This window comes from Ornithodoros turicata, unplaced genomic scaffold, assembly GCF_037126465.1.
Source record: "Ornithodoros turicata isolate Travis unplaced genomic scaffold, ASM3712646v1 Chromosome53, whole genome shotgun sequence".
In the NCBI taxonomy this organism is placed as follows: Eukaryota; Metazoa; Arthropoda; class Arachnida; order Ixodida; family Argasidae; genus Ornithodoros; species Ornithodoros turicata.
The window spans coordinates 554,123-581,968 of NW_026999381.1; the positions used below are offsets into that span (position 1 = coordinate 554,123).

General features: G+C 45.7%; 4 protein-coding genes across 7 annotated transcripts in view; 2 read left to right on the forward strand and 2 right to left on the reverse strand.

Annotated features, from left to right (window-relative positions):
- The window catches only part of LOC135374314 (uncharacterized), a 134,457-nt gene that overhangs the window by 73,355 nt on the left and 33,256 nt on the right, over positions 1-27,846 (forward strand). Inside the window, exons 4-7 of the mRNA XM_064607295.1 lie at positions 24,103-24,449; positions 25,251-25,352; positions 26,459-26,596; positions 27,025-27,126. Of these exons, the coding sequence (XP_064463365.1) occupies positions 25,256-25,352; positions 26,459-26,596; positions 27,025-27,126 (337 nt within the window). The 5' untranslated portion in view covers positions 24,103-24,449; positions 25,251-25,255. The remainder of the gene's footprint in view (positions 1-24,102; positions 24,450-25,250; positions 25,353-26,458; positions 26,597-27,024; positions 27,127-27,846) is intronic.
- Positions 9,322-22,679, reverse strand: LOC135374335 (zinc finger protein 184-like). 4 transcript variants are annotated; one of them, XM_064607323.1, is made up of 6 exons: positions 22,322-22,679; positions 21,207-21,327; positions 19,495-19,591; positions 19,159-19,363; positions 14,228-14,380; positions 9,322-11,343 (listed from the first exon to the last, which is right to left on the reverse strand). In XM_064607323.1, the coding sequence occupies exons 4-6, from the start codon at positions 19,292-19,294 to the stop codon at positions 10,106-10,108; spliced, it is 1,527 nt and encodes a 508-aa protein (XP_064463393.1). In that variant the 5' UTR covers positions 19,295-19,363; positions 19,495-19,591; positions 21,207-21,327; positions 22,322-22,679; the 3' UTR covers positions 9,322-10,105. The 4 variants fall into 4 exon arrangements, with proteins under 4 accessions (XP_064463393.1, XP_064463392.1, XP_064463394.1 ...); XM_064607322.1 differs by having other exon boundaries at positions 19,159-19,386; XM_064607324.1 differs by having other exon boundaries at positions 19,159-19,386; positions 21,207-21,346.
- LOC135374313 (uncharacterized) lies at positions 21,680-22,342 on the reverse strand. The gene has a single exon (XM_064607294.1). The coding sequence runs from the start codon at positions 22,340-22,342 to the stop codon at positions 21,680-21,682; it is 663 nt and encodes a 220-aa protein (XP_064463364.1).
- The window catches only part of LOC135374334 (uncharacterized), a 267,918-nt gene continuing 262,877 nt past the window's right edge, over positions 22,806-27,846 (forward strand). Inside the window, exon 1 of the mRNA XM_064607321.1 lies at positions 22,806-22,908. The gene's annotated coding sequence lies outside the window, so the exon portion shown is untranslated. The remainder of the gene's footprint in view (positions 22,909-27,846) is intronic.

Genomic DNA, 27,846 nt, shown 5'->3' on the forward strand with positions numbered 1-27,846 from the left:
TCTAAACGGCAACCTATAGAGACCTTACGTAATCCTTATTAAGCTAAAGGTGCCGTCATGTCTACTGTTCAATGAAAGAATGTCTAAAAATTGCTGTGTAGTTCTGCATCTTCGAAATTTCATTTTCGTTTCGAACGTTTCTGCAGAGTATACTATTATAGTTGTGCAATCAGCTCTCAGACATAATTTCGTTGACGCCAGAGAGCTACAAGGCCAAGGAAACGCCAGCTCAGTATCCATGGTAATTTTAATCGAAATTTATTATCCCCTGTACCGTTTGTGAATACTTTATGCAAACTCAGTGACCAACGTAGCTGTGACCTACCTCTCGGCGTGTTTTAACTCTACATATCTACCCCCCCCCCCCTCCCTAACCATAACAATACCATAACCGTTCAACCACAACATAACAATTGGGCAAACCGACAACTACTGAGATTACATGCGTACGGAAATAGAATTTCGCAAAAGTCAGGGTTTTTGGCACGAATCCAAGCCAGCACACGTTGCGACAATGCCCCGGGACATCTTCAGCACTAGCCGAATTATGTGCATTCACAGGTCCTTGACCCTTTGACAGCGCTACTTTGTCAAAAAATTTGTCCAGGAAGTTCATGGGCCAGAAACCGTGTCATAACAACAGTCAGCAACTTTAGCTATTTCTAAGGCCAAGTAGAGCGGGAACAGCCGCAACACAGTCAAATCGTGTAGTCAAAGCAAGCGAGGATACGCACCCTTCACTACCGAACATTTTGCACAGCGCCGGTAGGGGACATATGACGCTGGCTCCACCTGCCTGGTGCAAGGAGCGGATCTCCTCACCGCCCGTGGACCGTTACACTCGATGGCCAGAGGCGTTCCCCATGCCGGACATGTCAGCCGAAACTGTCGCCGCCACCTTCTTGTCTATGTGGATATCGCGTTTTGGCGTACGATCCCAAATCACAACTGACCTGGGGCGGCAGTTCGAAAGCCAGCTCTTCACCGCTTTCGCTTCCCTCCTCGGCACCACCAGGCTGCGCACAACGTCCTATCATCGGGTCACCAAATGTAGAGGACGATGGTCTTCCTCTACATGAGCCCCGACCGGCGATGATGGTATGCCACGGAGGCGCTGACGGTGGCCTATCTCCATGGCCGCGCCGGTGGAACTGAGGCAGGTGCTCCAGGCGCGCGGCCATTTTCGTCGTTGTCCACGGCCCGCTACAATTGTTTTAATTAGTTCTGTCTAAGAGCTGCCGCTCTCGTGTTAGCCAGCTAAGCAGCTAAAATAAAGCGTTCGCCGATTATTCGCCGTCTCGCTCGTCTGTTTTCATCCGTGACAATATATTACTGCGTGTTGGGCTGAAGTAATGAGGTGCTCGCAACGATGTTCCACTATGAGGACCAGCTGCCGTGGCAAAGTAAATAGGGTGGCCGCTTTCAATGCCGAGACTGTGAGGTGAAACGGGTTCCAATCCCCGCACCTTCTCTGCTGTCTGATGTTTTCCCAAGGACGCATACCAACCACTCTGCCTCTCACTCCTTCCTGCGGTCCTCTCTCCATCTGTCCATGTCTGTACGCTGCTCATAGTCACAGTCGCTTCGCGGCGCAAACGAGGAATTTTCTTTAAAAAATTCCTCCGCGCGAAACGGATAGAAAGAAGCGCTGGACAGCTGGCGATATACAAGCTGCACGCATAGCTTGGTCCGAATGCACGTGGAAAATGCAATACCGTGCACCAACATATATGAAGTGTGCAGTTTGAGGGATGCTAGCAGACGAGGACAGAAGAAACCACATAGGACTGGCGTAATATACAGACTTAACAATACTGAGTACTCGAATACCCGTGGCACTCCTACCATCTACGGACGACATTTTTCGTGTGCGCTGTGTACAAGCGGATCTTCAAAGACTGATACCTCGCCATGAGGAAGGAGGAACGTATGATATATCGTACGCTCCAAATCGACATTATCAATGATGAAAATTGTCCAACCGTAAATCAAAATCATTCACACTGCTAATGACAAAGTTACAAATCTCGCAACTTTCGAATCCTCTCTTCAAAAGCGTTTAAAAATCCAGGAAAAAAAAAACTCTTCTACTGAAAACACGAATGGAGTTCCCTGCCGTTCACTGGATTTCTACCAAACCATGTTTATATTTTTGTAACCCGAAGAAGCGCAGTCTCGTGCACGAAAGTCATGTTTACCGTGCGTAAATAAATAAGTCATTCCTACCATATAAATATCACTTTCTGATTTTCTCGCCACCGGCACCTTGAAATCGTCTATTTTTTCTGCCTTCGTATCGTCTATGTTCTACTGAAAAGTCATTTGAAAGTATTTTGAAGCATTTTGAAGCATAACTTGATAGCTTTGTTTAATAAAAAACAATTTAGGGGCAAGATATAGATATATAATTCTTCCTAAGTGTAACTTATCTAACACGTTGTTGATCGACTATGGGAAATACATAAACTTCGCCTTCTGATCCTGAGACCGCGGGTTCGAACCCGCCAACCGAGGCCGCCAGCAACTTGGTGGCAGAGTACATCTTGCTTAAACACCCGTCTTCTGCTAGGGACGTTAATTAAATTGCAGTTAAATTGCAGTTGCACATGCATTTAAAGCACCTTGTAAAAGGAAAGAAGGTATTTAATTCCAATAAGATAACTGCTTGTACTGAATCGTTATATGTGAAGGTGGGCGGCAACAGTGAGTAAACAAATGCATGTGAGAGTAACTTAAGGGGAGCATCGCATCCGTCGCGGTGGATTCCAGAACTGTATTGCCATTCTATTCCTCGTTCATCACAGACAATGACGCCGAAAATGCGACGGGAATTGGTGGAGTTCCTTCTCTACAATTTAATGTAATGAAATGGCAACAGCAGATGGCGGATACTGAGAGCATTCCTGAATACCCTTTCTGTAGACGTCACTTGGGCAAGGCGAATCGGTGAGCGTCCTTTGGCACAGACAAGGCCAATCAAGGAACGGCACAGACAGCTTAGTAGTAGACGGAGAGGTCCTACAGCCAACAGTTCTCTCGGATCCAAGGGAAGCCTATTTTAATTCAATTGTAAGCCAAAATCCAGTTCTAATCCAACACAACCCAGTTCTAAGCCATCCAATTGGTCACTATTAGTTCCGCACACTTCACGGTTTGATTGCAGTCTGTCAACGAACGCAAAGAGCTTTGGACTCTGCACGCATAGTAAATATTTCGGAGAGACTTCTCCGTCAATACTATGCACTAAACGAATGTGATTTGTTCAGAATTTGTCTTAGTTGTTTTCGAATGCGGAATAACGAGCGAATAGACATGAAAACCATGAGAAGTCGATGGTAGTCAGGACCGGCCGAAAGGGAAGCCAAACTGAGTCCACATGGGCCGAATGGTACGCATCACCGTGCTTTTTCATTGGTTGCATGCCAAACGTTGCCTGAATTATCTCAAACTATGGGCTCTATGGGGAGCTGTGGGAGAGTGGTCTAGCTGTCGACGCGAGCGGACGCTCCATGGCTGCAGGGCAAAAAATGAGTCATTTGCCGAAGTGGTTAAACCTTGTCATACTTGTTCAACAGTGTCTTTCTTGTTGTCATGTTTATTCCCCTCTAGTATTTTGTTGCTCTGTCTCTCTCTCTCGTGCATATCGACATCAGTGGCGCCATCTGGTGTGATGCCTTGCAACTTGTTTGCCACCTGTCCCTGCAACCGTCGTGCACCGGAGTGATTTCTTCGAGATGGCGTCGTTGATTTTCAAATAAATTATTTCTCTGTGTCTGGTCTCTCTCTATTTAGTTATTATTTTTCTACAACCCGACTTTTACGAAAAGAATCTATGACAAGTGCTGCATTGAGTAATTATGCACTATTTAAAAATAAGCAATTTTCGAGTAATTTGAAAAGTAAAAAGTTCAATACTTGTGAATTTTCTGTGCAAAACTTGGGTTCGATAATAGACCTCTCCTTGTTTGTAAACAAATGACGTCATAATGTTTGACACTGGCACCAATTTGATAGAATTGAACTACTTTCAAAGATAGTGGTGAACAAAGTCGCGCACTAAAGCTTCGGTCTTGAGGGGATTACGATGGTCTCTGAAAGGGAATCTACCTTCGGTCCTACTTTTCTTTCCATAAGAGGCAGCGAACATGTGCCTATTCGTGGAACCCAGCTCTCCCTTTCCGATCTGTTTCGGTTTCAGTCTCTCTACCAAAGTCATGATGACGTTTATCGGGTAGAGGTTTATTATTACTGCACTTCAGGGTTGATTTTGCGTTGCATGCTAACTTGTGCTCGCAGACGACGCTCTGACACAATTTCCAACAATATTCGCGACGCGGCCAACGTACTTCACTTATCTCAACATGCGCAGTGCTGAGACATCTGAGGAAACTGAAACGCGAGCACAAGCATAAGCCAGAAGCATGCAATGCGAAGGCGTTCAAGGGAGATGTACGAGTAGTAGATGTGGTAGCGGATGCCAGCAAAACACATGAAGTGAGGCACGATTTCGCAAACTGGAACAAAGACAATGGGGGAAAGAGGTGAATCAACTATAACTAAGGCTGTGGTTCTTGTGATTCATACAGGGCAGGTGGTTTCTTTCATTTCACAGTGATGCTCCACTTCTTTCCACAGTAATGCCTCCGTGTTCGTGTCGTGTCCTGCTCTTTCACTCAGGTGGATGTCAGGTCGAGGAAAAGCTGGGCTCCAGTAGGCGCGCAACGCGGCTGCCTGAAATGAGACGAGGATCATCCCTCATCACCGCCTCGGGCTCGCCGTTCTCATCTGGCAGTTTGTCGTTAGCCTCTCCAGCGTCAACATATAGGGTCATGGACAAGCTGGCACTACTGGTGCGTATCAGTACTTTTTCTTGCGTCTGAAATTACATAAATAGGACATTCTGAGGGCATACCAGTCCAGGCGCATCTCTGATTCTCGATCTTTGAAAAACTAGATGGCACCACATTCGCAATGCCTTGTCACACTGTTCGCGTTCCAACTCCACAAATAATCCCTATTGTGCACGATTGCACGATGCACAAGCACAATGTACTGAATGTCGAGTGCAATGGGGGTGGAAGCTATGTGTCTTGTCAATGTTCAATGTAGTAGTTCAATGTACAATGTAGTTTGACGGGTTTGTTCAAGGCTTTCCACCTACCCGGCTACCCCCTTGCACTTGAGTTTCAGTACGTTGTGCTGTTTGGGCTTGCACCACGCTCCAGTATTTGCCGAGAGATAAAGTGTAGTTCAGACGGAACAAGCTGAGTTTGATTCGTGACGCGTTTCTTTTCTCGTATGAGTGTTTTTGTTATTTTTGTTTTGGTGTCATATAATTAGGTTACACTTACTTTTCTCAAGTCAGTGATGCCTGTAAGCGGTTGTGCAATTTTATTATATCTTCATATTACTCGAATACCTCAAACCTGTACTACTGCTTAATGTGTACTACGCTGGTGCACAAATGTTATCAGTTACTGCAGATGATAGTAATGGGCAATACACACAGAGATGGAGTTATAAAATTGGGGTCACCAGCTATGAGTTCGAGCGCTAGTCCCATGCCAACTGAAAGTGCCATGAAATGGTCATGGAGAAGTTACTACAAACGATCAGAGCTCGCTTGTCAGGATGGTTTCTCGGAGGATGTCAACTTGCTGTCCTTGCGGTTCTATAACATGCGACGGCATGTTTTCAGATGCGCGTTTCAAGTGCACACACGAATACATAAAAGGGAAGTTGATCTCGCTCATTTTTTAAACCTATTCTTCAATTCGATCTTGATACAATTTGATATAAACTTTCGCACTCCTGTCACGGGCGAATTAATGGAAGTTCACGGTGTTATCAAGTTTGCTGCCAAAGTCGAATTAACTGAAGTTTATTGGGTTATCAAAGCCACTCGTCCTCATCCAGTTCCCCTTTCTTTACAAAGTATGGTATAGTTTTCCGAAGTCAGCTAAAAATTTAGCACATCTTACCACTTTTCCATTAAAGGTTCCATGCTGGGACCGCAACACCACAGCAAGAAACTGCAATTCACGGGAGAGCCATTTATGTTTGCATTAATAATCGAACTTTCCCGCCAGCAATTGCCTGCTGCTGTGTGGCAAATTGATTTATATGGCCAACAACATAGGGCACTGCTGAGCTCGCGTGTAACAGAGAGGGATCACTTAGTTGGGGTCAACCCGCGGTCGCGCATTGCGGGTACACCCGCATTTTACCCGCAGCGGTCACGAATTCCTACCCGCAATTCGTGACGATATGCGGGTAACTGCGGGTACCCTCGAGTATTCTCGCACCCGTGCCCAGCTCTACATATTCTTTCCTGAACATGGTTCACACTGGTGGTGACACTAAAGCAAACTTGAGCCTTGTCCCAAACGATTTGCGGTATCTTTTAAGTGCATGTAAGTGCATCTTTCATACGTTGCTGCATATTTCCCCCGCTCGTCGCATATGACGTATCAATCTGAACCACATTTCGCATTGCAATCCTCCGATTAGACACTTGGCATCGTGACGTCTTCTTGAGATTCCGTCCCTGCTGAGTCCACGCCACTCTGGTTGCGCTGAATGCAGACTGTGCCCTCTCTGTCTGCAACAGAGAGTATGGTGCGTTGTCTTGACGCCTATCGTTCGTCTGTCGCGTTAATGCGTGGTTCACACTACAACTTCTCTCCGTTGCGGTTACGGTGCGGATCCAGTGCGGAGGCGGCTGTCGTACGACACGCTGTTCAGACATATGCGTTCTTGATACGTCAAACGCTTGTGGTTGACCAATCACGTCTCCACTCCACCACGTCTCCATTCCACAGGCAGCCATGAACGGGCAACGTGATGTGGTCGGCGAAACTTTGAATCTCTGAATGAATCTCTGTACTCGGCTCGGCGTGGGTTGTAGAGCAACGGAGCTTCTTGTTTTGCCAACGTGCTTTCACCGGAGGCAGCCATGTTGGAAAAGCACGCGACAGCACAGCAGTGATGCGCTTGCGCGGAGCGCGTTAGCTCATTGGTAAGCTGCATCTCCGCAGGTAGCCCGTACCGCATGGACTTCGGTCGAGCTCAACTCTTGCGGTGCGTGTGCTTTTCGGAGTGTCGTGCTTCGTTGTCATGACAACCGTGTCGCGCCGCATCCGTAACGCATGAAAATGCAACAGTGTGAACCAGGCATTACGTCGTTTCCTTACGATGCCAAGACCTAAGCCTCCAATTTCAGGCCTCTACAAGACATGGACGACAGAGAATCCAGATTTGTGCACCTACGGAAGGGCATTACTCCGCAGGATGTGCGAGAAGAAGGTAAGAGAGCATGGAACATTCAACTATATAGACGAGCAACACTTAAGTTTCCTCCCTTAACGTATACAAGGCATGGGCTTTCATGCATTAGGGAGGATTACGAACGAGAATCTTTCGAGCAAATAAGCGTAAGTGGGGCCTGCTTTGCGACACAATGTACGCGCAAGGACGCTTATTAACGACACAACATCAATGTCGTTCTTTAGTTTTTATTTGCTTCACAGAAATTCATTGTCACGGCTGGTTATGTTTCCTGACCTGATTCTTCCGTTATTTTTCTTTTTTTTTCTGTCTCTTATAGGTCAGTGATGAGAGGAAGTTCCAGTTGGACCAGCATGTGAGGTCTCATAATTCTGAAAAAGCGAAGGGCAGCAGAACTTCCGCAACCTCTACATCCCCACCCTGTGAGCTCTCGCCCTGAGAGCTTGACGAACTTTGTGCGGAAGACCTTTCTGAAGACTTTGTCGCAACTAACATATTCCGTGGTGCAAACTCGAAAATCCGACGTTAAGAAAATGCCTCGCGAAGTATACTCGCACGAAGATACCGGCAGAATCAACTCTTCGAAAGAATTACCTGCCTCGTTTGTACGAGAAAGCCGTGAATGAAACAAGGTCTTCTGTTGGGAACGGCCCAATGTGGGCTGCTGCGGATGAGTCGACGGACGCCTGCGGTCGCTATATAGCGCATCTTGCTGTTGGAAAACTTGACGATAATCAAAGGTCCAGAGTCCTTATCTGCTTGCGAGCTGAACACTCGAGAAAACAAACCACGGCACCGTAGCCAGATTTGTAAACGATGCTCTCAAGCTACTCTGGCCATATAGGGGGCGGAGAGAGAACTTTAGGATATTTTATGCAGGTGCAGCTGCGTACATGATAAAGGCTGCTGACACCACGAAAGTTTTCTATGCAAACGTCGTGCACGTAACATGTTTGGTGCACGGCCTCAAGCACATGGCAGAAAAAGTTAGGGGGCCAAAGAAGGTGTCAGTCGGGAAGAAAGTTTTTGTGAAGACGCCAAGTCAAAGAGAAACATACCGAGCAATGATGCCAGACGTTCCCCTGCTCCCTGAACCTGTTGTGTCATAAGAAGGGGAACCTGGCTGGAGGCAGTAGATCTCTACGCCGCTCACTTAGACAACCTGAACAACGCGGTGAACACGTTTTGTTCCGAGGACAGCGGCGCTGTCGGAGAAGCACAAGCGCTCTTTGAAAAGCCAGTGCTAGCTGTGGAGATACAGTTAGTGAAAACGCACTTACTCTTCTTTGCACGAGCCATCCGGAGGCTTGAAACGGGAGGCCTCCTGCCTGCCGAATCCTTGGATATGGTGAAAGGTGTACACGAGGGGCTCGCAAAGGTCGGTCGGCGATCTGTTTGCTTCGGTTCCTGACGCCACCCTACCGAGGGTTGTGCAGGCGCACCTTACTTTCAGTCTTCGCGTATGCTTCTCTCACAACGGGCGACGTAGGGAGGTCATTTTTGACAGTACTCAACGGTACCTGGCGGCAAACATTTCCTTCAACAGCTCATATCATCCAAACACGGCCTCCTATTATTATTATTTTTTTAAATATCCCGCTTTAGTGGCCTTTCACTGCAACCCCAAGGTATCCAGTTAAAAAGCTTCATATACAGCTCGAGTTTTTACCGCATATATGACACATTTTTACTGCATGTTTTGACCAGGTTAAGTGCACAGATGCGTGCATGTTTCATTACTTTCACCGCATATGACGGAACGAGGCCATCGTTTTTCTTCTCACGTTATTACTAAGGTTGATGGGAGCTGTACTTCTAGTCGTTGCAATCTCCGGTCCCCCTTTCGGCACAAACAAAAAAAAAGTTCTCGAGACTGACGTCACAGCCCTTACTCTCTCATACTATACACAATAATCTCTTGGTGATTTCTCCTGAGATTTCATTCAGAAACTGTTAACAAATTGCAACGCGTTCCACAACAGATGCTCGTAACACATATGCTTCGCAAAGGAATTAATCTTACAAGTCGTGACGTCTTGTAGAAATATTCTTTTATTTCTTTGGGTTGACTTATTCGTTTATGTCATCAGGTGAGGAGATGCAGGGCGTAAACGAAGCATTCATCATAAACAGAGGAAAGGAATAAAGAAAGGAACACAGAGGCAAAACGGAAGCAATGCAATGCATGTTTTTCATGGAAGTAAACACTGGTTAGCAGTTCAGAGCCATTGTATGGCTGTCACTTTGTTGTTTGTTTGTTTGTTTGTTTACGTTTCACATGTGTCACCACCTCTTTTTACCCTCTGCCTCTTCGTGAGTGAGAGTTCCAAAAATGTGAAACACAAGTAAAATACGGCGGAATACAGATCGCATCGGAATAGCGTTCGCCTATCTGTGCATTAGCATGTGCTCCTCCAGATGTCTGCATCAAGGACATGCGACAGCCCAGGACTGGTGCACTTTAAAGTGTACGCGGCCTCTAAGCACTTGTATGGTCACCATCCCAAGTGTGTCGTGGCTGCATGTTAGGTCACAGGTTCATGCTCTGGCTGAACTAGCTCTAGCAGCGGCTTCTCTAACTTTGTGCGTTCGTGCTCTACAGCACAGAGGTTGCACTTGTATGGCTTCACATCCATGTAGGTCTTCTTGTTTCACTGCAGGTTTGTGCTGTGCCTCAGCTTTGCAGAACAGAGAACGCTCCTTTGTGGTTTCTCACTGCAGGCTGTCTGCTTGTGATATTCTACACGACAGGGACTGCACATGTTTCACACCGCAAGTTTGGGTTGTGGATGAACACTGCAGGACAGAGGTTGCAATTTTATGGCTGCTCAGCCGTGTGTGTCCGCTTGTGCTGCTGTAGATTCCCGTTGTAACTAAACTTTGCGTGGCAAACGTCACACTTGTATGGCTTCTCCCCCGTGTGTGCTCTCTTATGCCGCCGTAGGTTTCCGCCCCAACTGAACTCCGCAGGGCAGACATCACACTTGTATGGCTTCTCTTCAGTGTGTGCTCGCTTGTGCTGCCGTAGGTGCCCGCCCTGACTGAACTCCGCAGGGCAGACATCGCACTTGTATGGCTTCTCTCCCGTGTGTGCTCGCTTGTGCCGCCGTAGGTTCCCGCTATAACTGAACTCCGCAGGGCAGACATCGCACTTGTATGGCTTCTCTCCCGTGTGTGCTCGCTTGTGCTGCCGTAGGTTTCCGCCCCAACTGAACTCCGCAGAGCAGACATCGCACTTGTATGGCTTCTCTCCCGTGTGTGCTCGCTTGTGCTGCCGTAGGTTTCCGCCCCAACTGAACTCCGCAGAGCAGACATCGCACTTGTATGGCTTCTCTCCCGTGTGTGCTCGCTTGTGCTGCCGTAGGTTCGCGCCCTGACTGAATTCCGCAGGGCAGACATCGCACTTGTGTGGCTTTTCTCCCGTGTGTGCTCGCTTGTGCTGCCGTAGGTGCCCGCCCTGACTGAACTCCGCAGGGCAGATATCGCACTTGTATGGCTTCTCTCCCGTGTGTGCTCGCTTGTGCCGCCGTAGGTGCCCGCCCTGACTGAACTCCGCAGGGCAGACATCGCACTTGTATGGCTTCTCGCCCGTGTGTGCTCGCTTGTGCTGCCGTTGGTGCCCGCCCTGACTGAACTCCGCAGGGCAGACATCGCACTTGTATGGCCTCTTCTCAGTATGCTTCGCCACATGGTTGTCGTCACTTCGTGACCACGAGAATGCAGAGGGATAGATGTTGCACCCAGAACCCTTCTCTCCCATGTGTATATCCGTCGGAGGAGGAGTGGAACACTTTTCAGACTCATTGTGACACTCTGCAAACATGTGGCATTCGAGGCTGGCATTCGACATGCATGCGAGTTCACGTGGCTTGCTCTGGTCTCGATGTCGCTCAGCGGGTTGGTCATTCATAGTGAATAGTGCAGTGCCGTCGGGCTGCAGTTCAACTGTTGTTGTGCTGAACTGTGCACCTGAAGAAGCGCAACTAGAGTATTCTTGATAACAAGTGCCTTTAGGCTTGTCCTTAATATGGAGCGTATCAGTGTTCCCTCTTGCGTCTGAAATTTCACAAATCGGACATTACGACGGCATACCAGACAAGGAGCATCTCTGATTCTCGGTCTATGAAAAACTAGATGGCACCACATTCACAAAGCTTTGTCAGACCGTTCACGTTCCGACTCCACAAATAATCCCCATTGTGTATGACTGAGGCCACGAGCTCAAAGCAACTCACACCACTCCGGTATTTCCCAAGAAGTGAAGTGTAGGACTATCGCACCGAACAATCTAACCTCAATTCGAAACAGTCACAGCATTTTGTTTCCTTTCCTGTATGAATATTTTTGTTAATTTTTGTTTCAGTGTCGCATAATTAGGTTATGCTTAAATATGCACAGTTATATCTCCGCCATCATGTGACCCCGAATGTGCAGGAAGGGCTTCCGGGCCATTATGCGCATTTGACACAGCTAAGCCATTCCAGTGAAAACTAGCCAACGATGTACTAGCTCAACCGTTTCGAGTAGACTGGAAAAAATCGTTCATATTTCGTTACTGGTGTGCACATGGAACATAAGTTCTCTTTTTCGCCACTCTCGCAGTAGTTTCGGCTGAATTGCATATTAAAATTAGAGGATGGATATTTTCACCCACGCGGGTGTTTCAGGATCTGTTAGACGTTAAGTACGGCTTGCAACTAGGATGGTCCACTCAACCTGCCCTGTGCCCGCTTGTGCCCGAAATCACGATTTAAAAGTTAACCCCTTGAACGTTTTGAAAAATACCTAATTTTGTTCACTATATTTGTATTTTTTTTTCCTTTGCAGTACGTGGCATTCCATAGAAGCTGGCAGAAAAATTTCTGCTCTATGTAAAGAGATGGCCGAGATGTTACATTCTGCAGAAAGGTAACAGAGAGAATACACAAATGTAGGAAGCCCAAAGTATTCGGTAAATTCATCAACACCCGAAATATAGAAATGCTTCGCGAATGCCCCTGAGAATGAATGGGGACCAGCGAAGAGCAGACGGCGGGACATTCTTTGTTGACAGAACACCAGTGATTGCTAATTGCTAAACCAGCCACACAGACATCGTCCTCTTTGCCCGAAGAACTCAGACGCGTAGAACTCAGACTCATTTCGTTCTTCGACAGTTCGAGGAAAGAATGAATGTTGAAAGCAGTCAGTCCTGCACGGGAATGCTTTGAGTGTGCTCTGATGGCTTAGCCGTGTTGATCTAGGTACATGCAGAGTGATGTAGTACTTATGATGAATTCGAAGTTGACCACTGAGTAATTGAGAAAAAAAAAGGAACTGCAGCCGATGGGTCTTTCTAGCTATCCCAGCGGCATTAAGTCACACCGTGCGTAAAGATGAGTAACTGAGGTGTGACAACAGTACGACTTGAAAATAAAACGTAACGCTCTCCTTTGAACGGATTCAAGAAGTCGGATATATTCGTGTAAGGGTCCCAGAAATTATCACTATATTCCAAAATAGGACGGACTAATGTTCTGATAGCTGTTAACTCAGTATGAGCTGTGCATTCACGAAAATGACGTTTAAGAAACCATAATTTCTTGTCAGCCTTCTTCGTTATGTATTGGATGTGCATATTCCAGAGCAAGTCAGATGTAAGAGAAACGCTCAGGTATTTGTATTCGGAGACCCTCGAGAGATTCATTGAGTTAATACAAAAATCGAAGGTGAGTGGTCTCCTTTTGCGAGTGGCACTCATGACCACACACTTCTTTATGTTAAGAGGTAACTGCTTAGTCTCACAACAGTCTGATATTCTCTGCAAACAATTATTTAAACTTGCATAGTCATCACCGCCATTGATCTCTCTATAGAATACACAGTCATCGGCAAAAAAGTTCACTTTAATATCGATACCCATGCTAACATCATTTATGAAAATTAAAAACAACAAAGGACCCAGGACCGAGCCCTGGGGGAACACCGGGTGTAACTGTTACGAAGGACGAGTCGGCGTTATTCGTGTGGGCAAATTGTTTTCTACTGTAAAGGTACTTGGAAAACCAAGTATAAAGTTCATCTCTTATAATTTCCTTCAACTTTAATAAAAATCCTGTGAGAGACTATCAAATAAAATAACGCCAACTTGTCAACGAGCGTCTACAACTTTAGCAACATCATGGGTTGTGTTCACAAGCTGTGTCACTGCGCTTAGGCAGTGGCGAAAGCCGTGTTGACTGGTAGAGAAGAAATTCTTACTTTACAGATATTTGGAAATATGCTTATATACCACATGTTCTAATTCCTTACTACATGTGCTCAGAAGGGATATCGGCCGGTAATTTGCAATGTTTAGTTTGCAACCTGTTTTAGGAACTGGAACAACCTTGGCTATCTTCCAATCGTCCAGGAGCTCCCCACGTCTCAGAGATACGTTGAGAATAAGAAGGCACTTGGTGCCCCACTCGGCGTACCGAAATTAATGCGTACAATGCATTTTTTTTAAATTGAAATTTATCTCTAATCTAATCTGTCTAATCTTATTACCGTGCCACACGGGCAGTCTCCACTGAGGCCAACGTCCATCGAAAATGCGTGTGGCGCCATCAAGCGGGTGATGCGTCAACTTCTCAATGAGTGTTGGATCCAATGTTTTCTGTTAGGTTGACACATTACGTGCTAGAGGGACCTACCTGCATCTTCAATGGTCATCAATCTCGATGGTCGTTGAAGACGGCCCTTGTGACAGCGGTATTGGTATTAGTGCGTTCAGCTACAGCATTAAGAGTTTAAGCTGATCTTCAGAATTACAAGGTGTCCTAGCAATTGTTTGCGCTCGTATCATTTTATACCCAGAACGCACTGTCACACTCAATCTGGATCGGTGCATCGGTGCATTGAAGACTGCCCATGTGTCACGGCCTGGGTTTATAAATGCCCTTGAGCACTTTGTATTTACCTTCAGGTATTGAATCACAGTTGCGTGTCATCTGGTCCAGCTCTGTTATGATTGCAACATTGTAAGGCTCTGTCTTCACTTCTATGATTGGATGTTCATTGGAAGATTCCTCTCGACGTTCTTCTTTAATGTGACACGTACCAGATGTCACTGCTGCAGTAAAACAAAAAACGGAAGAAGTAAGCCATATTGCAAATCTCATGCGACGGTTTATCTACATAATGAAGCTAATCACACTCCGTTGTAACCTCTCCGTGCACATTGCATTCAAAAACGTCGGTCGACAAAACCAGAAATACTCTGACTATATGGGGTGAGATAACCAGATGTATGACATCTTCCTAAGCTACGCTCACATGTGCCAGCTTTCGCTCCTAGTCACCAATGGGAGTCACGTGGCAATGCTCCTCTTGCGGATTGATCGATTGGCACAACCAACTTTTGAAGTTTTTGCTCACTGACCGATCTCCACTAACTCAAGTTGATGGTCCCCACTCACTGTCGCCAGCTCTGAACTGGCCTGTGTGAGCGCTGCCTTACAAGCATCTGTCATACTACTATTATAACAATAATATTAATAATAAAATTGTACCTTTATACCGTAAGACAACTACGATAATGAGTAGAGCCCGGATTTTTAGAAAAAAAATTGTGTTAGGTTCAAAATCCTCATTTAGGCACGAAAAACGCCATTACAGGCACGGCACTATAAATTGATTTTTTTCTCACCGTAGCACTGAACGCTCAAAAGGAAGCGAATAAACCTGTTTTATCCGCAGGAACAATATCGTAAATGGTAGCTGTGACTGTTTTCCTTATTTTTTGCTGCACGAAATGCAAAACTTTTTGGTCCTACTATGGTCACAACACTTCTGTTCATTGCCACCTGTTCCACAACACTTCACAGAAGGACTTGCAGAATGTACCGTAATCTCAGCGTATTAGCCACAGCTTACACACATTTTTTTTTTTTTTTTGCTTGCAGGCGCTCTGCGGCTTATCCACTGCGACGACATCGAAATAGATCATGTAAGAATAAAACACTCAAAAATAACCCTACTTGCAAAATAAACTCTTCAATATAAATAATAGGAAAATCCACCCTGCTTAAATAAACTACGACAACTTCGAAGAATAAACACCTTCGAAATAAACCTTTTAAAATCCACCGTCCCTGATTGGTGGACAGCTGACGGCTCTACATCCCCCGCGGAAGGTAGCGTGCTCATCGTGCTTGGGACTACCCCGGGTAAGAAGTGTGAACGAGGATATCGCTCCACTGGAAGTAGGTTGTCTGTCTGTATGTGACCCGTGGCCAGTGTCGCCAACTTAGAGGGGCGATGCCGTCTGCTTTGGCAGCTGGCAAATTTTTTTCGTCGTGCACCTTGGCCAGCTTTATCTCTCTCTGTCTATCCTTTTTATTTCTGTGTGTGTGTATGCTTTCTTAACATTTCTTTCCTTGAGATGGTCCGCTGGATGGGGAAACGAGCATTTTGGAGCGATGGGTAGTGTGCTTCTCGGTGACAAATCGTCGCTCGTTACTGAGTAGGTGCTGGGGTTTTCGGATGAAATGATGTTTTTTTACTTTGCAGCTGAAATTATCTATAAAGGCCCTGAATCCTACTTATGCCAACCGTATCAAACGAGCATGTGTGCTGCAATCCCTACAAAACTGCTGAGGCAGCCGTAGAGATTCAGATTCGAAGCGTTGGCACATGGCAAGCGAACACATGGCATAATAGCATCCAGCGTGAATGACCGTTGCCGCGCAATCTGTCCACAACACTGCCATGGTTATACTCCTCCCGCCATCCTCCCGAAGCTTGTTACCCTAGTCCACACCTCGGCTGGCTCAAGGGTCAAGAGTGAGGAAGGGCGCCGGAACAGGGGGAGCACAGCTCTCCCAGTGTCAGCCCAGCGTCGTAATCTTCTATGGTCTAACGGAATGACCCATGCATGTGTTCTTTTGGCGGTTATAAATTTAGAGATCCTACCACTGCCACTGTGTGCGGAGACCGTTTGAGAAGAGCTACATGCCAATGGTGTCAGGTTTACAGGGTTCTGGAGTTGACCATGGCAAGGTTTGTGGTACAAAGTGGACTGTCGAAGTTTCCAAGTGAAATAAATCATGTAACGGGGGGCACGAGCATTACCAGACTCAATCCACAGGGGGTGGGGGTGGGGGCAGAGGCGCAAACGGGAATCGCGAAAGGCACGCAAGGCACCAGACATCTGGGGGAAATAAGGATACAAAGAAACCGCCCGGTTGAAGTCAGAGGGTTGTTATAATGGCGGTTTGCGAGGCGCAGCCCCAGATTTCAGTCGGTTGTGGCCAGGGTGTCCATTTCGAGCTAACGTATAAGACCTGTAGTAGGACAAGGGCGATGAACTGAGACGAAACGTCGCACCGGTGTTGTGTTCATGTGTCGGCAGTGGCAACGTCGAGGGAGCACCATCAAGTCCTCAACTGCAGCAGCGTTACAGGATTATTAAATTCCATAGACATCGGAGAAGGCCACACATCTGGAAAGAGATATGTATCGCAGCTTGTTTCTCGTCTTATGTATATGTTCACCCGTCATAGTAAAATATTGTAACTGTTAACCTGATTGGTGGCTCCTCGCTTTCCACCGTACCGATGTCTAAAATTACCCGCTGTTTTCATTTAGCCGGCTTTTCTTATTGAGTCGCCCTGGAGTTAAAACGACAGCGTGACACCCAGTCAAAACGCTGGGTGTCAAACAGAAACATTCTTGCTGAGCTCCAGACCGGACCAGGAAAGTCTGGTTTATTCGCAGAAGGCTCGCGGATCAGACGATATTCGCTTCCAGTCCCGGCACACGTACACGCCGCGACGGCGATTCCCGGGGACAAGTCCCCGGACTTCTAACAAGAGGTCCCCGAAGAGGTCTAGGCACTGCGCAGAAGTAAAAAAAAAGCCGGACGCACTGAACTTATACCAACTAACCCACCACCAAGCGCTATTTAATTACAATACTTATGCAATGTTATTTTAGATTTACTGTACAAATATGCGCATCTCATTTGTTAGGTGCACGTTTACAGTTCGTGCAGCAACCCTGTATAACGCAAGCATGAGCTATGGTGGGACTAGAATGTTCATTCTAGTCCCACCATACATGAGCACTCATGGAAAATAGGTGATGATGATGTTTAGGGTAGCATGTTTTTTCGCTCCCCCAGTGGAAAAATAGTTCCGACGCCACTGAGAGTGAGTGCCCTGTATTCATACGTACATCGTCCTCATCCCTTTAGAACTGGATGTTTTGAAACCCGAAGTTGTTAGGAGAAGAAATGTAATTGATAACAGTATACAAACATTAGTAAGGAACATCATAATAGCAAGTTCTGCCAAAAAGAACATTGTGTAACCCATAAACTATCATACGGAGCATTACCTTCTTACGCCTAAGCAGCATTTATTTTCACGGCGTTTATTTTGAGGGTGTGTATTTTTAAGTGGTTTACTTAAAAAAACTGATCGTTAAAGGTGAATTTTTAAACACGTATTTGTTAATGTTTCATTTTGCAAGATTTATTTCGGCGTACAGCCATCCACCAGTGCGGCGTACCTGATCGCCATTTTTTCTCTGGTATTTTCCGCATGTGCCAGTTTTAACGAAAGGGCCAACAGTGTCTCTGGAACAGCACCGTCCTGCCAATGCACGAACAACGCGTAACGGGGTCAAGACCACATTCAAGTAGACTGACCTTCCCCAAGAGGCCACTGACCCCTAGATCCATGAGAAACCCCTAGCCCTTGTTGCACGTTCCTCATGGATCGATGGTTGTATGGGTGTCGGAGCAACTTGTACTCCGCCATCAGTTTGCTGGTGTCCTCACCCGGGTTTAAACCCGCAAACTTGGGACCAGTAAGTGAACACGCTAGCAACTGAGCCATCGTGGCCAGTGGTCTGAGTGACATGTCTACAATATCTTACTACCTTCAACGTATCCCAGTAAACCAGAAATATCCTAGGTACGTCCCACAAAGGTCGCACACGTCGCACATATCCGCCACGTCTATGCGACGTTACCTGTACGTCCACAATGTGGCTTCGAAAAGTGTCTTACTTTGTATTCCCCTGGGACATCTGGTAGATGTAAGAAGAAGGGAGCAATCGCGCGTTATTTTTCGAAGACATCTAGGACACGTGACCGTTAGTGGCATGACGTAAGCAAACGGGGAAAATTTTTGGGTTTACTACATTATTTACCAAGTAATCATATTATAGACGGTAGCTTGAGTTAAAAACACGATAGTTGCTAGGATGGGGTGTCAGGAACGTTCGCAGGTATACGCTGACGTGGTTTGCAGACTCACAAATTAACTGTAAAGACGTTGTCACCGTTGCAAATGTGATACGCCACGCTACACTTGACGAACACGTAATCCAACAATACGTATTTCAGTATATGCTAGCTCTGGTATCTCTTGAAATCCGCGAACGCGGTGGAGGGGCCAAAAGGGGAGCTCACGTCTGATATGGTGAAAGGCGGGAGCACATTTACTAACCTGCGGTCTGCATTGGTCTCGGATTAGGGCCGAAAGGTCGATGTGCACCCCTCCCCAAGCGAGGTGTGCTGCCAAAAGTATAGACCTTTTTGTTTAATTAGTGTGTGCAGCCTATATTTGCTACAGCAAACTATCAATTTCAAATTGATTCAACACAAAAATAGCATAAATTTTAAAATATCCCCGGGACATCCAAATATCTAAAATAGATGTCTATGCGATGGCTCTGGGATATGAAAACAGTAGAAATTTGGCAGTCGCATGGATGTACTTTCTACGTAAACGGGCTCTCTGTGAAGCTCACATGGATATCCTAACATCCAATTTGCGATATCGTCAGGATGTACCTGGGATGTGTATGGTTTACTGGGTATAGTTTATACGAGGATTTTACCATCAGCATCACCTCCTGGTGAAGGCTCGTTGCACTGCTGTTGCTGTACCTGACCCTCTTCTGGCAGGCAGGCAAAATCGGGTGGTTCCGATTTCACTTTCACGATCTGACCACTGAACTCTGGTGAGAGCTGCATCTCTTGAGGTTGTGAATCCGAGGGGCTGGAACTTGATCACTCAAGGACACAAGGATCTCTCGCCTCTTCCTTCGTGGGGAGTAAACTGTTGGCTGTCATCGTCCCGTGTAAATTATGAGTAAGAGAACATTGGCTCTGGAAGTGAACAGTTGCTGCAGGCTCAAACAAATATGCGTATCAATTAAAGTTAATCGACTCACTGTTTGTCCCCCCAGAGGGCCTGTCTTCGGGGGTCTTCAGAGAGGCCGTCTTCGAGGGTTCCCAGTCAGGACAGAGGACATGCCAGAGAGGGGTACCCTGTAGAGATTGTTTCTTAAGAAAGAAACATGATGCTTGTCGAAGAGTAACCCCGAGACGGAGGGACCACCGCAAATTCTTTCAGGTTACTCCCAGCATGAGCGGATCAAACTTTTTCTCTCGACTTTTTACTCCCCGCTCGGGTCACGTTACTCCCTGCGGTTTTGACTTATTTGAATATCGAAACTCAGAGATGAATGCTGTAACGCGTGTTTCAGGATTCTTAATTTTAGGTAATTAGTCTCGAAATTGCACTCTCTCTTCGACAGCAAGTCCTCCTGGCCATAGAACTCGGCCGCAAAAACGACGTCTGTACCGACCTCGTAGTTTCGTTACGAAAATTCAGCAAAGTAAGTTTTGTCACGATCTCACAGCTCAGTAAAAGAATAAGAAGGAAAAAGAACGACGGTTGTGAACAGGAATCCAGGGGATCGAATCCACAAAGCTTATGAATCTCGAATCCTCTCATTAAAAACCGTATAAGAAGCCACAGGGGAAAAAGCACTTCTGCTGAAGAATGTTTTCAAGTAGAATTTGATGTTTTTGTCTAATGAAAAACTAATTCAATAATAGTTGACATTCAGGGAAAAAATATATAGTATACTCGTTCTTAAATGTAATTTATGTAACCTGTTGTCCTTCCACTATGGGAAATAACTACATAAACTCTCAAATTTCCACAAATCTGGGAAACAAACAAAAAGTACACCTGCATAAATTATGCACTTGTAACGTAAGAGTTCTTGCCTACACCGTTTCTGTGTGAGGCAATATAATCAGACAAACAAGAAAACATCTACTGGCAAATCAGGACTTCTGCACACTCCTGATGCGCAAATAAAAACAAAGAAAGAAAAAAAGACAAAAAACAAACGCGGTTCAAAAGATTCAATGCTCCATTTCTTGCCATTGGAATTAGGATTCCCGAATCCCTGCCTAAGATTCGAGGATTTGGTTTGCCCATTCCTAGTTGTAATGGAAACTGAAACAGAGGCAGTAAGGGAAACGAAAAAGATTCTGTTAAATTCCCCTGGATGCTGTCCACCTCATCCGCTGGTTCCATAATCACACGTCATGCCTGTTGTCTACTGTTTAGCTCGTAATGCGTGTTTAAAAAAAAATATTTTCATGAGCTTGCGACCCTGTGTGCTTGGAAAGGTAGTGTGGATTGTGTAGTACTAATTTAGGAATACTAGAATACTGAGACTGGTGGCTATTGGAGAAGACAGTCTGGTTAACATCTACACGGGAGTCGTCAAAGTCTTCCATGAAGGTGATGTTGCTGAGACAATACCACCTTCCTTGCCCTATGGGGACAGTTCTTCAAATTCTTTACAGAGAATCGAAGTTCTTTTCTGTCGGTTATTCGGATGTTTGTACGCAGAGTTATAAAAACTAGAACACCAGGGATCATGTTAGCATGAGAACCTTAATGTTGATGCAGTTCTTTGTTTATATTCACACAAAGAGAACCAGTCTTGATAGCTTTCCTGTGAAGGGTACATATATATTCAGGCTTCATTGTAGTTTTGAAAACTCGCAACATTGTTAGACCACCTGTTGCAACATTTAATTATATCCGCAGGCCGATGTCACACGGCTAGATGGAACTCACTGTTTTCTGAAGATGAAGCCTCGTTTTTCACACTTGCTTGTGCATGGGTGTCTGTGTCCTGTTCCTTGGGGTTGTTCTGCTCCGGGTACTTATCCCCAATTGTCGTTCATCTCAGACGATCCTGGGTCAGTATGTTAGCACTGAACGAAGCATCTCATCAATATTAATAATAACGAGGAGTACGTAGAGTTACACTTTAAAAGCAATTTAAAAAAACCTGCCGCGAAACAAACAAAGGATGACACAACAGATAACGCAGCACACATGTAGATTTACGCGCGTCATGTCAGTCAGTGAACGTGAAGATTTCCATGTTATCCCCATTGACAGTGCCCCAAGTTGCTTTTGCCTCCAAGTGAACAGTAAAGGCTCCTTCTAAGTGACACTCGAGGCTACTTTGCCATTACTAGAAGCGTACTAGAAGCTATGTACTCGTTCTCAACCTACACGCTCGTGAGATATGGCCTTTCTTCTTACAATGGAAACAGACAGCCGATAAGAACGGGCACGCTTGCGATGCGTGTTTGGTGGATGCGCACCTTGAACACCGTTAGATTAGATTCTTTCATCTGAAGCAGTCCTTCCGTACTATCATCTTTGGCATGCGTAGCTGTGGCATTACGGGTCGCGCTTTCTAATGCTTGCGCCTTATCAATTGCCTTCTGAAATGTTAGGTTTTTGTCTTCCGTAAATAAGACCCTTTGAATTTCTACACGCTGTAGCCCACAAACAAACCTGTCCCTCAGGGACTCGTCCAAAAATGCGCCGAAATTACAAGTTTCAGCAAGCTTCCGTAACGCTGCAGCAAAATCTTTAATGCTTTCGCCGTCTAGCTGAGTACGTCTGTGGAATTTCGCTCGTTCACCAATTACAGAAGGCTTCGGGGTGTAGTGCTCCCGCAGTAACTGCAGTATCTCTTTAAACTTCTTTTTCGAAGGAGCGTCCGGGCTTGTGGGAGACTTCAAAAGTGCGTATGTTTTTGGCCCGATAATACTAACGACGGCGTCGACCTTGTTGTCATCCTCAACGCGGTTGACATTCAAATAGGACTGAAGTCTTTCTTCATACGCTGTCCAGTCACTAGTAGACTCATCAAAAGACTTCAGGGAACCTACTTGAGCAATGCGTGTTGCCATATCCCTCGAAGTTGTTACTGTACTGCCGTGAGAATACTTTCCGGAGATGGTGGATCGTACGTCCAGCTCGTCGCCAATTGTTGTCTAATCCACGAGAGGGTGAGTAGCAGCATAGCATACTTTTATTCTGCTCATACCGAGCGCTCGACCCGGCAGCAGCATGACTGAAGCACAGCCAACAAAAGACGCGCACACAGCAAAACAGGCAGCTTATCTACTTTATGCGCACATAACATACCGGTGCTAACTTTGACTGTCATCACACAACAATAGTAAACTATGTCGTACTTCTATACTATACTACCCTACCAGTTAAGCGACGATTTATGATTTACGTGCTTCTTGCACTTAGTGGTGTAACTCTATTCCTTCAGTGCTACTCTAAACCCGCATTCCCACACCAGGAGGCGACACTTACTCGCACGACAAACAAAGGCGCGGTGAAAGATAACGCCTTATCTGCCTTCCACATAAGCAGGTTTCCCATATGCGTCGCTTCAGACCCCGCCAGGTGATCGATGGATCTCCATCTCTTCAACTGAACATCACTGGAAGTCTAAAGTGAGGTGAGGTCCCCAATACGTATATTTTTCACTATTATTTATGCTGCGTTGTAGCGATTCACTGTGTGGTTGCGATTATTTTTACTGTTCTCACTGTGTTGGTAAATTGTTTTTTATTAACTGTATAGCGTATTTTTAGAAGCGGGATTTTCTTGCGTCTGTCTTTGCTTATCCTGCTACCCCTCTGCGACTCATTATCTATTAATCTGTATCGTCACAGTAAACAACATACGCTGCGTCCGGAAAGATGGTTCGTTAAATTGCCTAAGCATCACCGAAGCGTGCCCTTGGTTCTCCTTCGATTAATATAAAGCGTCACTCTCATCGATGGTCGCTCAGAATTCCCACCTATTTGTGCCGTCTGCTTTTTTTTTCCTTTCTCGGTGGTTGTGTTGCGGTTAATTGGAACGCTCGTCATTAATGCTACCATCCCTAAATAACTGCGTACTTCGCCCATCATTGTCACCTTGTCGTCTCAACACGATTTGTTGCATCCGCAGTGGGAAACAATCTCACTGCGCCATCCCTTCCCGTGTCTGGTGGTGTCTTTCTCAACAATTGCTGGCGACTTTTGCTCATAGTTTGTTATATAAAGTGTAAATTTAATGATGTCCTCGCTAGGAAAGGTCACCTTGGGCGGTCCGCAGGCAGAAAAACAACTGATAAGACGATAAGAACCCATGAAGGCATCACGTGAAGTACCCTCTCGAGCCTAGGAAAGAGATAATTATCTCTTTCCTAGTCACCGTGATGTGACTAGCTCACATAGGGCACATAGACGTTGTAATATATAATCTTTTCCCCTCCTAGCTTAATTGATACGTATTGTAATACACATTTTTATATTTGTGCAGTTTTGAAACCTATAGCTCCCCTTGATGGTCCTCTATTCGACAGAAAATAATTTTTTTTTGTTATGTTAAGCCGGTAGGGCCCTGCTGTAGGTGAAACTAACCCTGAATGACATTACTGACATGCCATTTAAAAGTCAGACTACGGACACTTTATGAATACGTTGTGGAGGCGATCTTCAACACAACGCAGTGACGAGCATGAATTTATGAACGCCAATCGTTGTTAGAAAGCATGCAGCAAGCCCTGTATGGAATGTGAGACAACACAGTTTACACCACACTTGTGACCACACCATGCAAGATCACCATGAGAATGTCTCGTAAGTCACATGGCACATTGCAGGTGGGCCATGGGTCCGGCGTGGGAACATCGACGACGATCGTAACTGAAGTGTTCGGCGGAGCCAGGGCACGATGAGCGCAGGGTACAAAGACTGAGAAGTGATCTACCTGGTGCTTGAAAAAAGTACTGAAGAAAAAGGTTTGTAAGACTCGAATACTATTATACGCTCCATTGTGTGGTATTGCATTCAGCCAGATAACATAGTTGACGGGGACCATAGCCTGCATTGCCTTGACGTTTTCTTTTACCGTAGCAGGTATTCGATCAACCACCCGTCAACACGTGCCATCACAGCGAGGGCTCCCAGGGAGGTCACCTTCTTGCACACGGTTGTAACGCGCAATAAGGTAAGTCCCGTCAGAGCCTCCCACTTACCAGAAACGACCGACTGACAAAAAAAACGGAAAAAAGAAAAGTAAAAACGCGTATGCTGGAATCTGTTGCGTATAATTTGACGCTAGATAAACATTTTGAACGTAGAACAGATTCCTTAAAGGGACTGTCTGGACTCCAGATGTGAAGTAAATAGGCATCATCAGATGGTAGTCATTCGTGTAGTAGTTTTCTTTATTTTTTACAAATCCAAGCGGAAAATATTTTACTCGTTGGATATGTTACTCGCAAATCGTTTATTTCAAGTTACTCCGGTTATGTGACTGGTTGTTTGACATAATATTCTGAGAGATGTTCGAATATGTTTATTCGCGTCATCTTCAGCAAACTGTTTCGATCCCTGCCATCTGGGAAGTGAGAGCTTCGGCCACGCTGATTGGTTTTCGCAAGCACGTGACCTTACCGGAAATAGATGCAAACAGGTCTTCGAAGGTGTCTTCAGTGATGTCACGGCTGGTTTAGTTGCGGCATTCTCAGTGCGAATTTTCCACGCGCAATTACTTTTACTTTCATATTGTTATTATTTTTTACAACTTGATGGAAAGAGAGATACATAACAAACGTAAATATATAGCGTAACACACTAGTGCGTAAATAACGCAGTATAGGCAGTACAAAGACTCGTTTTCTTCTATAGATTAACTCCAGACGGCTTCATCATTTGCAATGCTCATCTTACCTCAGATATGCGATATTTTGAATCGCTATGTTTCCCGTGTGTGAACCACACTCTGAAAAACCTTCCTACTTTGCAGAGACGATGACGACCGTTACGACAAATAAATCAGAGCTGGAGCTTCACAAACTCCTTGAACGAGCAGACCTTCTCTCCTACTACGACAAATTCATCGAGATAGGTGAGCCAAAACGGAACTTCATATCACCGGGCATGTCATCCAGGGACGTGACACTTTCCCCGTCAACCACGCAGCGCCGACAGGTCGGGAGTGACCGCTGCCGAGGTCATGGGTTCAAAACCCTGTACCATGCGAGCACAAGTCGCTCACGTCCTCCTCTGAGACTGTAGCCAAATACGCTGTAGCCCGTGCGATGGGGTTTAGCGAAGGTTGAGTAACTCTCGGTATAGGACGAATGATAAGGTACTTCTTGACCAGAGTTCCCTTTCGAGGCAAACCCCGAAGTTATTAGAACGCCTATTTCCTTTCTACGATCGCGAAGAGGCAAAGGTCCAAGTACAAAATATCGCGTGCCAAGGTTGTCTACACCGAGGGATGTGTTTATATGGACGTAATTCCGTTTGCAGAAATATGTTTCAAAGACAACTTTCACCTTGGAACCCAAGACCCGCTTAAATGGGTTGTCAGGTCCGGAAGCGCGTGCATAAGATCGATGGTGTAATTTTCTGCACCGCTTTATAGCTTCCTTGGTGAAGTTTCCCTCACGAAAACAGCTTACATATTAAATAAACGGGATTTAAAAACTCGCACACCCTCAGAAGTCCCGAAAAAAATCTCCCCAGATATAAATAGCGTTGATCCCGTAACATTTGGGGAAATATATTTTTCGTACGATTTTTTTTTTCATGTTAGATGAAACACCCTACAACAGAAGCCTCAAGTCCTGAGAACAAGTACTTTACATTACTAAGAGCAGCTACTTTACAGGACGCTCTGCATATTCTCAAGCATAACGGTGGTCGCCTTGTGATCTAAAGACTAGGAATGAGAGGAAAATCTGTTGAAATATACATAAATACCTCGATACTATGCACTTTGGAGTACGGATCCACATGTCAGTGCATTGACAAAACGCAAGGCGACTGTTCCGTCCACAAAAAAACAAAAACAAAAAACAAACAAACAAAAACTGTCCAGATAAATAAATATTTGATATCGAAGCCGAAGGCTGCAAACAATGACACTGGTACCTCTACAACGCATGGAGTTACTTGTCTTGATAAGGCATCTGTCCACCCTAACCTCACTTACGGATTTGCCCTTAGGCGGGGACAATGTGCAGCAGCTTCGTGACTCCAGTGATCAAGATATCGAGGAGTTGATCAACATGGTAGATATGGCCAGAAAGCCACCTCACGTCAAGAGGTTCAAGAAAGTACTGGCAGAGTGGAAACCAGACACAGGTAAATGGAAAACCAAATTTGGAGAAGGGGCTGGATCTTATGTACCGCGTGCTGGCGTGCGTGCGCGATACATATGATGGCCGTACAAAAAGCCGGCGTTTCGTTGAACTTGGCCTCAAAGTCCGGCCTCTCAAGCAGATCAGTTAAAGAGCTGTTTTCTGCAATCTCCGTAAGTCTTTCAAATGTTTCTAATTGCGTTCATGGACCTCCTATATGGAAGCAACGATTGCATAGGCTTCTGTGAGAACGCCCTGCTCTCCGTATATGCATAACTTGGCAGAAGTGTAGGATAGTTAGATAGAATTGCAAGCGGCTGCATTCCTCTCTAAAGAACTTACTCAACCGACAGTTACGTTACCGCCACATTGGCCCTTCAGTCGTTTCCGACAATGAAAAAGTGCGTCTGAATCTACGAATAAAAACGACAGTTGCAGCAACGTCCACTCCAGCGGATGGAGCACAAGGGGAGCTTCACAAGCTACTTGGAGGAGCGGATCTTCTCTCCTACCACGACAAGTTCATGGAGATAGGTGAGTCACAATAGGCCGTGTCGATGCATACGCGGATTACTAACGGAAGCTAGTCGTGCGTGTACAACTACGGACAAGAGACGGTGCCGCATGATTCAGAGCGTACCCGCGACCAACTAAGCCTGTTTGGAGAAGAGAAAGATACGGGATAAATTGAAGAAAAAGGAAATCCGCTTGGCACGCAATACGTATTCTGACTCCCATCTGGTTCGTAGGAGACGCCGCGCGACATGTCGTCACTGTTAGCGTTGCGTCTGGTGTAATAATGGTGACACAGAACACGATTGTCACGTTCTCACTGTAAAGGCCGACTTGCATTCTGAATAGTGACTCCTGGTGGACAGCTTGACAGACGAAGCAGGATTTCGAGCGACGTCAAATGTCGCTGGATTGCTTCTCTAAATCGGCGCTAAAATTCAAAAAGAAGTTGCCCTCATATGAAAGTCAGCGTTTGAATTGGTGTAATGCAAACACAGTGCGCACAGCGCTAGCGCTACAGGAGAGAGCCACCAAATTGGAGTACCGACGAAATAAGCAACGCAGTTAAGATGTTTAATTGAGAAAGGAAGATTTTCATTTATGGAAGGAACCAGAAAGGTCGTCCTACTAACAGAACACCACGATGGTCGCAACAGTTACTTCCCTCTAGTTTTGAAAGCCGTACTGTTCCACAAATTGGGAGGACTGCTTTTGCATACTACTGTCTATACATGTCTATAC

Excerpts from the sequence above, each read along its gene's own strand:
- LOC135374335 (XM_064607325.1), bottom strand. The coding sequence starts at position 19,294 with ATGCAGCTCTCACCAGAGTTCAGTGGTCAGATCGTGAAAGTGAAATCG. Across the intron at positions 14,381-19,158 it reads ACCAGGAGGTGATGCTGATG|CAGTGACATCTGGTACGTGT; the intron begins GTAAAATCCTCG and ends GTTTTACTGCAG. Across the intron at positions 11,344-14,227 it reads CTGTGATTCAATACCTGAAG|ACGCAAGAGGGAACACTGAT; the intron begins GTAAATACAAAG and ends GTGAAATTTCAG.
- LOC135374313 (XM_064607294.1), bottom strand. The coding sequence starts at position 22,342 with ATGGCAACACGCATTGCTCAAGTAGGTTCCCTGAAGTCTTTTGATGAG.